A 15,360-nucleotide genomic window follows, 5' to 3' on the forward strand; every position below is an offset into this window, starting at 1 on the left:
GTAGGTCTGGAATCCATTCCACAGCCTCCAGGCGGAAACTAGGGAAACTAGAGAGATGTCATGGACGCACAACCCGCTTACTCTGTTCCCCAATGTTACTATGTTCACAATGAAATATCAAATGATGACAGTAATGTCAGACAAAGGTTTTGCCACGTCCTCCCAATGTTTTAATCAATTGTGATTGATATTTACAAGAATTGTCTTCGGAATTCCTCAATCCTTTTGAAATCAAAGTAGTGGTGTGAAGTTATGCATACTGTCTAGGATTATGACTGGCACCCCCGTCTCTGTCTCTCTCCCTCTCTCTCGAAACAATACATGTCTAGCTCACTGTATAACTCTAATGCAGTTGCAATACACTAACTCCATTTGTTGGTGTTGGTGCAGCATGCATTTGATGTTTGCAACGCGTTAGAAAGTGACTTTTTTAAATGGCTATCGTAAGCATGTCTGAGAAGTAAAATGAATTACTGTACATTTAATTTTTAAACAAGCTTTTTCAAAGCAACCCCCAAGTTTCTTCGACGTGCAACCGAATGCCAAAGCTTTGCAAACAAGTTCATGGATTGTATGTACATGTACAATGTACTTGATGTATGTTTCCAAAATGCAACACTTGTCTATAAAATATGTATTAAATAAGAAAACAAATAAATTTCCGCGCTTAATTTATTTCATAAAAGAAAATAAAAAAATTTGACAAAAGTAGGATAGCTCTTTGTGTGACTATTTGTTGTAGCTGAAGTTTTTACTTTAATTAACGCTGTTGGTTTTTTTTATTTACTTTTGAAGTTGTGTTATTTATTGTAACTTGGCGATTTGCCTGCCTTCAGCCAGGACTTTGGTTTCAGCAAAGTTCGGCTAAAAATCATGTATATAGGCTTTTGTGTATACTCACCATATCTGTCTTTTTTTTCGTTTTAGGCCAATCTGACTATTATTATTCCATCAGAGAAATCTCGTGTACCAGTGAGGGAATCTCCAGACATATTTTACGCCACGATATCAAGAATGGCTTCAAGACTTGCAAAGGTAATTGTTACATTTCAAACTGAATTCCACTACATCACATGGTGCAGTAGTCACTTTTGCCTTCTGTATACTCCATCATGTAATGCGTAAAACCATCTAGCAATTTCACGTATGAAGCAATAGAAAGAAAATCTGCAAAAGCATTTCACTAACCGTTTATTAAAAGGTCCTGCTGTCTTAAAATAATTATACTTGTGCTTATTTACAAAATTACTTCAATCACAATTATCAAATCACTTGTAACAGTTATTAAAAAAAGTAATCAACTTTATGCCGTTGAATATATTTGTTAAGGTCTAAAAGATAATTTCGGGGATAAATATGAGTTACTGTAACTTTGAGGCAATTGCTAAAGGAAAAAGTTATGTCTTATTGCGTCTTATTTTGTCTAGCAGCTCATCATACATGTACTAAATCTCAAATTAGACATTTTGGTCATTCGGAAGTTACAACAAATATGTAGCAAAGAAAAAAATCTCTTTTAACCTCTACAGGTCATTGAATTTCCAAATCCCGATAAAGGGGCATTCGCTTTGTCCAAAGGTTCCAATGACGCTTTTGATGTGACGTTCTCTTCCGGAATAGTTTATGTCAATGACGTCACAAAGTTACGGAAGTTAAACTCTCAGGTGAACTTGACAATTGAGCACACGTTTCACCGGCTCACTCTTGTTTTGAATATCGAGGGACCGTATGTACCTGTCGACGACTATCTCTGCAGTAAGTTGTAACAAAATTAAAAATAAAACCCCTTCTTTTTTTTTATCAATTATTCAAACAAATTAAGAGTTGTCAATTTCATTTCAGATGTTACTTGTGCAAGTTACATGGACGAAATGTCTTGTAACAAGGGTTGTGGGGTCGGTTCCGGAAACGGGAAATGTCGTTGGCGATCCGGGGACGAAAGGGGGTATTCCCGGAAGTTTTCCACTTGCGTCTCTGACCTGACTACGTGTACAGACCACATGTGTGATGACCGAGAGTCTCTCGATATCCTCATCTGTCCGCAGGACTGCACAAGTAAGGAAACTTTTCCATTTTACTGAAAAACCCCCTTAGCCGTTGTTTATTGTATACTGATGGTTTTTATACTATTGTTGTGTATATTTGTTCAATGAAAGCTACGAGTTCAAATGTTTTTCAGCAGCTACAATAAGAGGGGAGGGGTTTTTGAACACTAACTACAACCCTGCTCGGGGCATTGACTCGGGGACCAGTCCTTGTTGGTGTAACTATGCCGGGGAGTGTTCCTGTTTCAGACCTTCGTCTTTCTCAAAAGTGATTCCTACATCCCACATTACGTCAAAGGTGGAGAAGAAGCCCCCAGTCAGAGTCAGGAACCCAGAAACTACGACTGGAAGACTGGATTTCTCCGACTACCCGTTTACACCAAAAGGTACTCAATAAGTAACACAATTATTGAAACGAAAAAAAAATCATTTACTCTACTGCTTACCATCAATGTTGGTTAATTTTCAAAGTTGATCTTTTTGATATACTTACATCAGAAAATGATAATTTTACAATCTACATGTAGACACCGTCTATCAGTAAGTTGGTTTTTAAATTTTAAACTGGTTTCAATTTGGTTATATTTTTTTTGTAGTCTCTTCCTCTACAGCCCAGTCTCAGAGTAACTCGGGTATAGGGTGCGACTGGCACTGCCGCACAACCATTGCCGCTGTCACAGGCTGTGTCGGCGCCCTCATCTGCGTCATAGTCTTAACATGGCGATTGCGTCGGCTCCATTGTCACGCGGGTCAACCTCTCAAACACGTGGGCAGTGCTGCGTCTATTTCCGGTGTCCCTTCGGAATACCATGAGGATTATCGGATTCCACACACATCCCCGCAATGGTCCCCAAAACGATCACCAGATTATAATATGGTATGTGTTTTTGCCTCGGGTACTTATTGACCGTATTTCTTTCTCTTTATTAGACCAGAGGAGCATAAGTAAAACCATATCGTCTATATAAAAAAAATGTGAATTGAAGAACGCAAGAGTATAGAATTGATTTGACAGACGTCGCAGTGACACCCAGTTTAGTCCACAATTGATGTTAAATAGGGTCTTAGACGTCCCGCAGCCACGACAAACTCCAATCCACAACAGTGTTTTGCCTCATTAATTCCTGGAATTGACAAGATTGTTGCACTCCAAGCCAATTTATCTGGTTTTTTGTTTATTGATAAAAACTGTTGATCATACTGAATTAATGCTGTGGATCCGACGTTTTAGTCAGCATTCGTTCGCAATTATTGTCATGTCCTTGTATTTAATCACGACGAAGGACAGATAAAAGAAAACAATTCAAATATCATTTTTTTTTACAAAATGAAATGGGGGACATGGATTTTAAGCACGGAAAAGGCTTCAATCATTTTACAAAGCGCACGTATTTTTATTTTTACCCATTGAAAGCGGCATAAACTTATTTTTGAAGAGTGTTAGGGTGGAGGGTATTTTGTTGATCTTCCCTCAGACCTTGGGGAAAATTCTGTTATCCTTCACAAATCAAACTATATTAAAGATAAAATGGAAATGATCGGAATGACTGAGGGTAGCACGCTGAACAATTGTATGTAGGAAGATTTTTAAGGTTATTTGCCTTTGAAGTGTTACGGATAAATAACTGGTTTCTGAATAATTACAAGTACGGTAACCTCCGACCGTTCGTTTGTCTCCTTTTTGTCGAGACAAGTTTTCTGTAGCAAATCACATAACAGTTTTATTGTATCCACAGTTCTGCGACTTCGACCTTCGCTCTATGGAGTGACGCGCATTAATCAAAGTTTTTCAATATTTCTATATTTAAGATAGTTAAACACACCAAGCAGTTTTGTATAAGCAAGCGATTTTCCACCTTTTTTGATTTCACTGCAACAGAGGGGAAGATTTCCGTCAAGTTTAAAAAAAAAATTACAATATCAGCAGATTTGTTATACCAAGATCAGTATCCAGCATTTTAATAAACATTGATTTACTTCCAAAATGTCATCAGTATAGTAGATCGAAATTAAATGTGAAATGGAATTCAGTGATAGAAATGCATAAATCGATTACATCTTACCCTTTTTAGTTCGGCGTACCCAAACACCTCTACGAAATATTAGTATTTCCAAAGCAAACTGGAAACTTATTATTTTTATACATAACGCTTTTAACATATCTGTCTCTTTCGTGCCTTATAGTAGGATTTAAAACAATTATAAATGCAAAAAAATGTTTAAAAGTGGATGAGATATGAAGGATTTTTTTTTGCTTTGGAAAAACCATTAAAATGACATTTTTTGTTGATATGTCACAGCATTTTAGCTTCTTTCTTCCCCAAATAAACTGTGTTAGGCACGAAATGAATTCGGTGTTATATTACTAGATCTATCACCATCAGAGTAATACTTTTCATGTTAATTAATCGGTAGAATGGGATAGGTGGAAATTGATATTTAGTAATAATCATCATCAAAAAGATATGGTGACACACAAACCTATAATTTGCCAAATACCAGATCTACACGATTTCCACATATCTTATATATCATATGAAAATATGTACTTTTGAAAAATTACGTTGTTCAGACGTAAATTAAACGAATCAAAAAGAGAAAATTAGAATTATCCGATGGGTCAACACATAAATATTGAGTTTCCTTTCCGCTAACCATGGCCACGCGAGCGCGGGGGAAAGTAAATTACTGCAGCAGGGCATACCGGTATATCACGAGCGAGCGGCTTCTCAGTAAAGCCTGATGTCTTCAAGAACGTTATATTTAAGATGCACTCTGTATGAATGCATATTTCTTACTACAGACATCGAATAACTTCAAATTCCAATTCTTTTCTCAGTGCGTCAATCCACTTGTAACTATTTTTAGACATCAATCACGTGACTCTCAGATCACTTGGTTTTTCCGGATGACTTTTATCTACTTGTAAACTGATACTAGTATGTGATCGCTTTTTAAAAATGCGTGAATCCTCCCATATGATCAAATTTCGTACATTTCTTCTTATTTCCTTTTATCTTAGTTAAATATTACAGGGACCTAGACACGATTTGAGATGAAAAGATTTGTATTTAATTTTTCAGTATCGAATGATTTATTTGTGTTATTTGAATGATTCACCAAAATTTCAATGCTAGAAATCAAGTTACAAGCGAGATACTGAGGAGGGAAGTCAGTGTTAACATGTAAACAAAGCTCGAGTATTATATTTGTTTACAAATAATATAAAGTAAAGAAATCATCATTTCTTTGACAAATAAATTGTGGCAACAAGATAAAATGATTTAATTTGTTCTTAAATACTTTAATCAACGACAAAAAGCAACATTAGAGTGAAACTTATACCAATACAATGCATATGCAAACAATAACAAGACTCGAGCTTTGTTTACAAAACAAAGAATTCTAACCTTTGTAACTTGCTTTTAGCCCTATATTTGACTTTCAGATTTTGACAAAGCATTCAAAACATCCATATTAGCCATTATAATTTTTTTGATTTTTTTGTTGTTGAAAAATTTGAGGTCAAATCGTGTCCAAGTCCCTTTAAAACATCCCTTTTGAGTCCCCGTGTCACTTTTACTTTTTAACGCCAGTATTTTTCACAGAATATTGATATTAAAAAGTATATTTTGCACAGTCTTTAAACACCATGAAAATGCCTCATTAACTAATGATATGGTAGAACTTTTTAGACACACAATAGTTTTGCAGGTCACTTGTCTTTTTAATCAAACACTGCATAACTATAATGACTATTTTCGTTCAATGAAGTTTAAGTTTAAATCTATCCCTCACTATTTAGTAATAAAAAAAGTGTGTTAAAGTTGATACATGTATATCAATTATATATCAATAAACTATACCACCCTGTGTTTTTTAAAGGCCAGTGAGGATCACAAATGGGAGTTTCCTCGTGACAAATTGAAACTGGACGAGACCATAGGGGAGGGGGAGTTTGGGCGCGTTGCGAAGGCCAAAGCGTTCGGAATGGACGGTCCAGAGGGCTACAAGTGCGTGGCTGTCAAGATGCTGAAAAGTAAGTTCATTGTCTTAGAGGAAGACTTAATCCTTTAATATCGTACGAGAAGTTTACTGCTTTTTATTCTCAGACAGTTCCGTTGTTCAGGGAAATAAGCTTCAACGTTTTGTAATATTATTGTTGACACATCACCTTAGAATATGAAGCTTAATCATCATCTTGAAATCCTTTGTCAAAATTAAAATGTCTTTGATGAGAAATACGTAGACATAGCGCTCATGTGTGTTTCCGTTTATCTTCACGGTCATTGTTACATTTTATTTTTTCAGACTGTGATTCAAACGGTGAATTACAGGATTTATTATCGGAGTACAACCTTCTTAAGGACATTGACCACCCGAATGTAATCAAGCTGCTAGGCGCATGCACCAGAAATGGTACTCACTTCACATCTCGTTATCTTTAAAAAAAAACCATAAACTTTATTCTCCATACACTGTAGAAAAATGCATGTCCCCTGAGGAGATTTTTAAGTAACTGGTTTCACAGTGAACGACGGCTTTCTAATAAATGAAAAGTGTGTTGTTGTTTTAAGATTTATTAATTTTGATGAATTACTTAATATAAAACTGGAAAGGTGTACAATGCAGTAGAATTGATTGACTGTTATTGAATTATGCCATATGTTGTCTGTAGGTCCCTTCTATGTGATAGTGGAGTACTGCGAGCACGGCTCCCTGCTGCAGTATTTAAGGAACTCGAGGCTGGAGGAGAACGGCTACATTAATCACCGTTGCAGACGATACTTCAGGTCGCAGTCAGAGAGCGGGAACTCCACGGAGCCAGAGCTCCTGAACATCAGAGACCTGTTGTCGTTTGCTTGGCAAATCTCAAAAGGAATGCAATATCTCAGTGAAATCAAGGTAACAAATAAGGCTGAGCACTTCTTGCAATTGATTTCCTTGGATGATGATCAACGAAAAGCGATGCATTACGAATCATGATACCCCATTATTCACATTGATTTGAAAGAGAAAATTAAGTCCAATCAACCTTGGGTTCACAGAGTTGGAAAGACGTAATAAATACCCCTAATACCTCAATCGCAACTTCTCGGGCCTTTCCGGCAAGCTCGGAAAAACACCTCGAATGTATTACCTAGGCGTCCATGACAACCCCCCTTTTTGTAAAACTTGATATAAATAGAACACATTTTAAGATCTGTTGAGATGTGAGTTATTACTTCATTAAAGTAAACGATATACACTAAAATATAACACAGAAGCGGCATACAAGACTGTCTAGCCGATACTTATTTTAATGGGAAGCGACTCCATTTTGTATAAAATTCTAACATCCGGTGATGTTAATACATTCGAGGTGTTTTTCCGAGCTTGCCGGAAAGGCCCGAGAAGTTGCGATTGCTAATACCTGAAACAAGGGTGTGTTTTGTACTTGATGTTGCTCTATTTTTCCCTATTAGCTTGTACATCGGGATCTTGCTGCAAGAAACGTTCTGGTTGGTACCGGCAAGGTTCTGAAGATATCCGATTTCGGTCTTACCAGAGATGTATACGAAGCAGACACATATCTCAAAAGGAGTAAAGTGAGTTGTTCCCTAGGTAACCTCACGTATCTCAAACAGATTAAAAGAATTTTTTTGTACATGTATTCTCGCATATAAAAAAGAAGTGAAGCAAGGTGCCTCATGGACAATGTCACATACCTTAAGGTGGTATGGGACATATGTCGATATAGTACATTATAATTGAAATACTAGTACTTTCACCGCTTTAGAATTTTCAAATTTTGAAATATTTAACCAAAAATAAAAATGGCTTATAAAAATATTTGGTGAGGTAAAAATTAACAATTTTGAAAAAGAAACTACTTAAATAGAATTACACTTGGTTTTTTCGTTTGTTTCGATAAGCAATACGTCACAACATGGAAGTGTCTTATACCATCTTAAAAGGAGAACAATATATGTATTAATGCAAGTTGTTCTATGATAAATCGCATATCTCAAAAAGAGTAAAGGAAGTTGTATTTTTACTACATTTTACGGTATTCCAAACGAGTAAGTTGATTTCTAATTAATCTCACATGTCTCAAAATCTGGTTAATTAGCTGTCTACTAAAAAGCCTGCATATCTCAATTTCAAGATCTTTCAAGTGCAATAAGAATAATCTTGAAATATTCACGATTTTAATGTCATTCCTTTACCATTAACTTTTAACTTGAATTGCACATCAATGTTATTTTTATCCGCCAATGAACTTAAAAGTTGGTAGAATAGCTAAAATCTCCGAGTTCAGATCGGTTACTCAATTGCAAATTTACATTAAAATTATTGAACACCCACCCAGGTTGTTACGCTGAGATCGCTAATCTCGGAGCTGATCTTAGATAAGCCGCAGTGATGGCTTAACATCAATGAAAAGGCTGTCATTGACCGCTGCAGAGCCTTGATCCATTTCTGTATAAAAATTAAACTGGGATATTTTTGTGTTAGGCGTATCAATAACTTTTGGTTAATCTTAATTGCCATCTGAAATTTCATAGTTATGTTTCACAATCCAGAAATATATCCTTGCCATCTATCAACATGTTTTGTTGCGATATAAGTTTTGGACGAACGATATTCTCGGTAGTAACATGATATTGCAAAATGTCTCCCTTTTTAATAATCCTATCATACCTCTAGGCCTTCCTTTACAGTTTTCAGAAGAGATTAATGATATGTAGAACTGTTGTATCTTCTAGTATTACAACCATTAATGAAAAAATCGGCTGACTGATTGGAAATGACAATCCTTACTGAAAGTGTTCTTCACTTTCAAATTCGATAAAAATCGATAGTTGCTAGTAAAATATAACTTTCCTAAGAAAGATAACTCCTGCTTTATTTTAGGGTAGAATTCCAGTGAAATGGTTAGCACCAGAATCGTTATATGCCCAGGTGTACACAACTCAAAGTGACGTGTAAGTATTTATTTTATTAAAACTCGGACTTAATTTATTTTGTTCAATGTTTCATCAACAATGATTGACAAATCGTTATTCACTAACCAGTGCAGTGTAGTCACTGTAATGGTCAATGTTGTGAAGGAAACAAACAAGTATTTCAGTTTGTCTGTACACCGTTTGCTTTATTATTTCATGACAGATCATATAGTTTTAAGGTTTTTCTATATATAGAAAAAAAAGTTTAAAATAGTTTTTGGATTATTTTAGGTGGTCGTTTGGTATTGTACTGTGGGAGATTGTAACACTAGGTAAGACCTCGAATGCCAAAAGAAAGTTTGAGATGTCAATAACAGGCACGTAGCATCGGTTTTGAAAGTGGGGGGGGGGGGGGGCAAACTCATCCAAAAAATCTTGAAAAACAAAAAAAAAACAAAAAAGAAAAAAAATGGTATTTCCCAAAATCCTGAAAATCCTAATCCCGGGGGGGGGGGGGGGGGGGGGGGGGTATTCTTTTCACTTCAATCTTCAATTTCACTGTTTATTTTCTTATTTTCAATTCAATTTTTCCAGGGTCACAGAAAAGTGGGGGGGGGGCAACTCCTTGTTAATTCAATTTTTTGTATGTAAATTTAAGAAAAATCTTTGCTGTGAGGAAAAAGTGTGTGGGGGGGGGGGGGGGCAGGCCCCCCCCCCCCTGCCCCCCCCTGCCCCCCCCCCCCCCCTGATGCTACGTGCCTGAATAAATAAAAATAAAGAACGGCTACTAGTTTTGGCAGGTGCTTTTAAACTTCAGTTAAACCTTAATACTTTTAGGAGCCCCGCCCTACCCCGGTGTCCCTCCAGAGAGGCTATATAACCTGCTGATAGCGGGGTATCGGATGGACCGGCCGGAGGGCTGCTCCGATGAACTGTGAGTACCTAGCTAGCTTACTCACCTTTTCTTCTAAGTACTGACTTACTTAGCTTCTTCGCCTTTTCTGTAAGAAATGGCTTAGAACCATTTTAACAAGGGATTGGACTTTGGGTAATTGTGTCAAGCAGCAATGAGATGTACATGTAGGTACATCATTGCTAGCCACTTAGCCAAGCCTCTTGAAATCAACAAGAGTTGTCTGGCTTTTGAGCTAAGACGACCCAATCTGTGCATATTTCACTTGAAACCAGTGTCATTTTTAACTTGTTTTTGATGCAAGAAAAAGATAGTTACATCCCACCGAAAGTCCAAGGTCTTGTTTTAATGGTTCTACTTAGCTTCCTCACCTTTTTTGCGAATACTTTCTAAGTAACCTGCATGCCTAACCTTTCAACGTCACAGTATCCGCGAGTACAAGGACACATCATTTCGTGTTATTATTTACGAGGGAGCGATGGCATTTTTTATATCTTGTTTATTTTGTTCTCTTGACTACTTATTGTACTTCCTCGATTAAGACTATGACTTAGTGAATATAAAATATAAGTGTATGAGCCATTACCTCCAGAAAGAGGTATCTGTGCGAGGTGGCAGTGACATTAACTATGTAAGCAATTTTTCGTCATCCACCTCTCTGTATATAAGGATTGAGAGGGTCCTTAATCTGAATGGCACTTTGTCGTACTGTAGTCAAGTTTTATGACAATCCTGACTTTGGTTGAAGCACCGTCTAATGGTTTTCCTTCAAATTATTCTTGGTTTAGGATGATACTGATATACGTGTTGTTTTATTTAGATTTTTTCCTATGAGAAGTGGTAAATGTGTAATCTAACAGTAACGATTTTCATTTCTCTAGGGTACTGTGTATTTATTAGTCAAGGAATAATTTCAATGACGTATATAGTTCAAGTCAGTGTCAGAAAGGTTGCTGCCTGCTTTCTTAATTTTCATGTACTGGTTCCAACAATTTTTGGCGAGAAAAAACCCCCCGCCTTTTTGGCAATGGCAAGAGAGCCCAAACCAGTAACTGTTCCGTTTTTCGTACAACATATACAAAACTAGTTTCCAATATAGGTATGCAGTGATGCAGAAATGTTGGAAAGCAGATCCAACGGACAGGCCAGTATTCTCTAGTCTAACAGGAATCTTCGATGGAATGCTTCAACAGAGAACTGTAAGGGTTTTTACTTCTTCAGTATTGTCTGTAAATACATTGCATGTACATCGTAACAAGCATAACCTTTGAATTTATCGTATGAATTGTTGTCCCAACAAACGTAAACATCCAGAGATACCAAATATAACTCATTTTACAGGAATATTTGGAGCTTACCGGAGGATTTGAGAATGTTGATACAGATCTCTTTGACATGTGCCCAGATGCCAATGGTATTTATAAAAAAATATATACATTCATTTTGTTTTGGGTTTTTTTCTCCTCGGTTGTAATATATTAATCGGAATATAAAGAAAGCAATGACCATTTCTAAACTATTTTTATCTTCCTGTAAAGAAGAGTTCATTATAAAAAATACAGGGAAAGAAATCAAACTCTAAAGCTTTGGTTTTCTCTCAATCAATATATAGTTATTGGCTACAAAACTCATAATTATTTTTTTCTTTGTTGAAATTAACTAGTAATTTGATGACTTCACAGACTGATTAATTGCCCCTAGCTATTTATTATGCAGTTGACAGTCGACGAGAGCCACCTATTTCCAGGGAGAGGAAGGAAGTGGGAGTGGTAACAAAGGACCAGGTGGGCAGTGGAGACCCTTATCTGACGCCGGCATCCCGGAGTGACGTCATCAACCAGAAGTGCAATGAACTCCAGTGTCAGTCGGAGTGTAGTGTTCAAAATGATGAGAATGTCGCATTACTGCTAGAATGTCGAACGGCGGTGTTCTCAAATTCGTTAGAGAGTGAAGACGAAGACATGCCCCTCAAGCAACCTTTCCAAGCCGTCGCGTAGTGGTTGATGCTGAAACACTGGGATTTCTTCAATTGATATAAAAGCTGGATAATTACTGTGAGCTTGTTTGCTGACTAGTCTATTTGTTGAAAGCGAAAATAGGTTCAATTTCATGTCATACCTTGTTACATACGTCAAATTTCTGGGAGTGGACACATTTTGAAGGAGTGATTTCCCCATACATGTTGCACAATACGTTTGTGCATGTGATGCCTATACTTAGATATTAGCCTCCAAAAACTCGTACATGATTGTCCTACTTTTCGCTCGTACTTTGTATTTCTCTTTGCAGTATTCATGCATTTGTTTAATGAATGATCATGTTTATTGTATCTGAAAGATGATATCACAAAATGTAATTAATCATAATATATTGATTATTTGATTTCATATTGTGAACAAACAATCCCACACCGAGACTGTTAAATCAGCAAGGACTGAATTACAAAGAGTTCAGCATCCATACACGAGATATTACATTGTTTGATTTGTGTAGCTGCTATATATTGGCGACTGTTATTTGGTCAAGTCAAATTTTGTCAGCTGGCCGTGTATTGAGTTTGTGTCAATTTTTTTTTATCAGTGCAAGGTATTGGTCCTTTATTTATATCTTCTCTTTTTTTTCAAGTTTTATTATTTTTAACTGTTGTTTACGATGGCTATTTAAAAAGGACCACCCACTGTTAAGTGGCCCTGGTAATGAAGACACAGGGTCGTTATTCATTGTGACTTCTTTGGGGGTGACAAGTTTACCATGGGTGAATGTTAAAAATAAGAGGAGACTGCTTCTGGACATCTCCTATCTTGTACATTGAATGTTTTGTTACCATTTTGAATATTTTGCATGTTGTTTCTCGCAATTTTGACATGCTTATTGTACATAATTAATCAGTTGTTACCCTATGGTTGGTAGAATAACTTTGATGAGCGTTATTTGAAGTTTGTGTTACGTGTATGAGAGAGAGTAAACATCTAAATCATCTATATATCATTGTTCTTTCATGAAATAATTAAGTATCATAGAATTGATTTACTCGAACCAAAGTAAAAGAATTCATGACATTTATTTACTAAAGGTTTGTAAAACTATACACATAATATAAAAACCCATTGTTATCAAATGGAATGTTTAAGGATGTAATGGGCAACATACGCGGGTAAATAGGCTCGGGAAAATTCAAATTTCTTAAATTTACATCGTAAAATTTATACCAAAAATGAACTTCAATCCCCCCTCCCCCATTCCGACAAACATAGATTTCCTTCTCATCCAACCCCTTGAAAAAAAATGGATCCGCGCATGGACATTTCCATTTGGCGGCGTTCAGTCTATAAAACACTACATTTGTTTAAACAATATTTATTGAGTTTATCATTAAGAGGTACAAATAATTTACAAAGTGTACAATAAGAATGGGAAACAAGCCAAAAGGCTTATACAATTCCCTCTCTTAGGTAAGAGAAATAGGAGAGGTGCAAATTACATAAAAGAAAAAGCAGGAAGCTCATAGTGTAACCATTTTAATAAATTACCTCGTATTCCTAAATAACTAAGTTTATATAGGAGACCTTTATACCATACCTTGTCGAATGCTTTGCTTATAAAAGAAAAAACTATCCTTATCACTTTGCCTTAATCAATAGCCCGATAAAAGTCACTGGATATACTAAGCATTTGATTAACAGTTAAATCATTAGGACGGAAGAAAATTGTGTAAGTATTTAACAATGCATTTTTCCATACACTTCCCGAGGTCACTGGGCAGAGATATTGGTCTATAGTTCCTCGTCGTGTTAGCTGATGCTTTCTTATATACTGGAGTTACATTTCCGATTTTACATTGATTGGGAAAAGTAAAAATTGAAGAGAAAGATTGAATAGTTTTGTAAGAGGGTAAGCAAGTTATGATGAAGCTTATTTGAGAAGCATTGTCGGTAGCATGCCATTACTATCGTAGTTTACGGTTTGGTCATTTACTTGACAGAAATAGTCATTGAATATATTTGCTTTTCAACATCATCATTTACAGGTTAACTATTTATTTTGATTTTTTTTGGGGGGGGGGGTATGTAGATTTATTATGGGTTTTTTTTTTCCAGAATGACTAACTTTTTTTAACAGTGACGATGTATTCATATCTTAATTGAAAAAGATGTCTCGTACGACCCCAATAATGCTTTACCTAACGGATCAATGATTTATCTTTATATGATAATTACGACAACACTGAAAACTGTACGCAAGTTTAGATTTATTATGTAAAGCAATATGAGCTGCATTTTTCATGCTGAATTTTTTTTTTACTAAAATGTTCTTTTCTACTAAAATGACAAAAATATCATGGTTTTTAAATTTCTGTTAGCCATATTTTTGTGGAAAAGGCCGTTAAGAAGCCTTATTTGGAGCAAATTTGAATTATTGTCGTCCTGTACAAAAATTGATTTGCTATATATTCCCTAGAAGAGAAATATTTCCTTTGACAAAAATTAATAGTTTTTTGAAATCTTATCATAATCATAGAAGTTTTAAGTTATATGCAGACTTATCATACTAGCAGGTTTTTGCAGTAAAATAAAATTCTAAAAAATACATCTCATATTTCTTTAATTTACAATATGAAATTTACTTCAGTACATTACATGTACTTGGACGCTTAAATTAGATATTGTAATTAACTAAATCGGTTTTGCTTTATTGTAAAGAGATTTCTTTTAAGTACATTCGGAAAATCCTATGGATTACAATTGCTAGGTCTACATGAATGATGTAACGGGACATGAAAATCTCAAGCTTACGAGATCTCGACAATGACGCCGTGAGACTTCCGGTGCGAGAATTCATCAGTGTAAATGAAACAAACGTCCTGGGTAATCGACCCCTTGCGTTTTACAATTATATGTTATTAAAAGAATTTATTACGAATATATTATCTTCTACCCATCAAGATACTTGTATTTAAAAAAGTTCTTAATCTGTTTTGTTCCTCACGTTATAGTTTGTTTTTGCAGCTGGGCTTAACACTGGAGTCAAAACTAAAATATCAGCTTATAACGCAATTTCATAACGACAACCTACAGAGCTACCAAATGTTCATTAGCATAGTTAAAAACAGTGTACTAGTAGTCGGTTATAAAAAGTTTCAACCATGATGTAATTAGTGTATCAGTTACAATCCATTGTAATTATGATATTATTCTTTGCGTACAATCAAGTTATAGTGTACCACCTACTATTGCATACTAATTGTATTGTTTATTATACGATTTGGTATCATAACAGTATCAATAACTTACGATCAGTTTAAATACCAGTATCATATTAATACGATTCGGTATACTATACTCTGTCCCAAGATATTTTGGATTCACGTTTGGCTTTATTGTTTGATATTTATAAATACCTCAGGATCCAAACGATGTTCATTCAAAAGTATGAAAAATTTCCAAGATTTCTCAGTCAAAACGCCCCTGTTAGC

The 15,360-nt window shown here is 35.6% G+C and overlaps 1 protein-coding gene across 4 annotated transcripts in view; it reads left to right on the plus strand.

Annotated features, from left to right (window-relative positions):
- Positions 1–12,870, plus strand: part of LOC105330510 (proto-oncogene tyrosine-protein kinase receptor Ret) — a 31,668-nt gene extending 18,798 nt beyond the window's left edge. The window contains exons 7-21 of one of the 4 annotated variants that reach the window (XM_034458724.2): positions 928–1,035; positions 1,530–1,755; positions 1,843–2,055; positions 2,180–2,431; positions 2,657–2,922; positions 5,931–6,084; positions 6,357–6,464; positions 6,724–6,950; positions 7,511–7,633; positions 8,943–9,013; positions 9,266–9,306; positions 9,812–9,908; positions 10,987–11,086; positions 11,229–11,301; positions 11,589–12,870. In XM_034458724.2, the coding sequence (XP_034314615.2) occupies positions 928–1,035; positions 1,530–1,755; positions 1,843–2,055; positions 2,180–2,431; positions 2,657–2,922; positions 5,931–6,084; positions 6,357–6,464; positions 6,724–6,950; positions 7,511–7,633; positions 8,943–9,013; positions 9,266–9,306; positions 9,812–9,908; positions 10,987–11,086; positions 11,229–11,301; positions 11,589–11,884 (2,355 nt within the window). In that variant the 3' untranslated portion in view covers positions 11,885–12,870. Of the gene's footprint in view, positions 1–927; positions 1,036–1,529; positions 1,756–1,842; positions 2,056–2,179; positions 2,432–2,641; positions 2,923–5,930; positions 6,085–6,356; positions 6,465–6,723; positions 6,951–7,510; positions 7,634–8,942; positions 9,014–9,265; positions 9,307–9,811; positions 9,909–10,986; positions 11,087–11,228; positions 11,302–11,588 lie in introns of all 4 variants that reach the window. The other 3 variants (XM_034458722.2, XM_034458721.2, XM_034458723.2) reach the window with 3 other exon arrangements.
- The last annotated feature ends 2,490 nt before the right edge of the window (positions 12,871–15,360 follow it).

Source organism: Magallana gigas, chromosome 7 (assembly GCF_963853765.1).
Source record: "Magallana gigas chromosome 7, xbMagGiga1.1, whole genome shotgun sequence".
Lineage (NCBI taxonomy): Eukaryota > Metazoa > Mollusca > Bivalvia > Ostreida > Ostreidae > Magallana > Magallana gigas.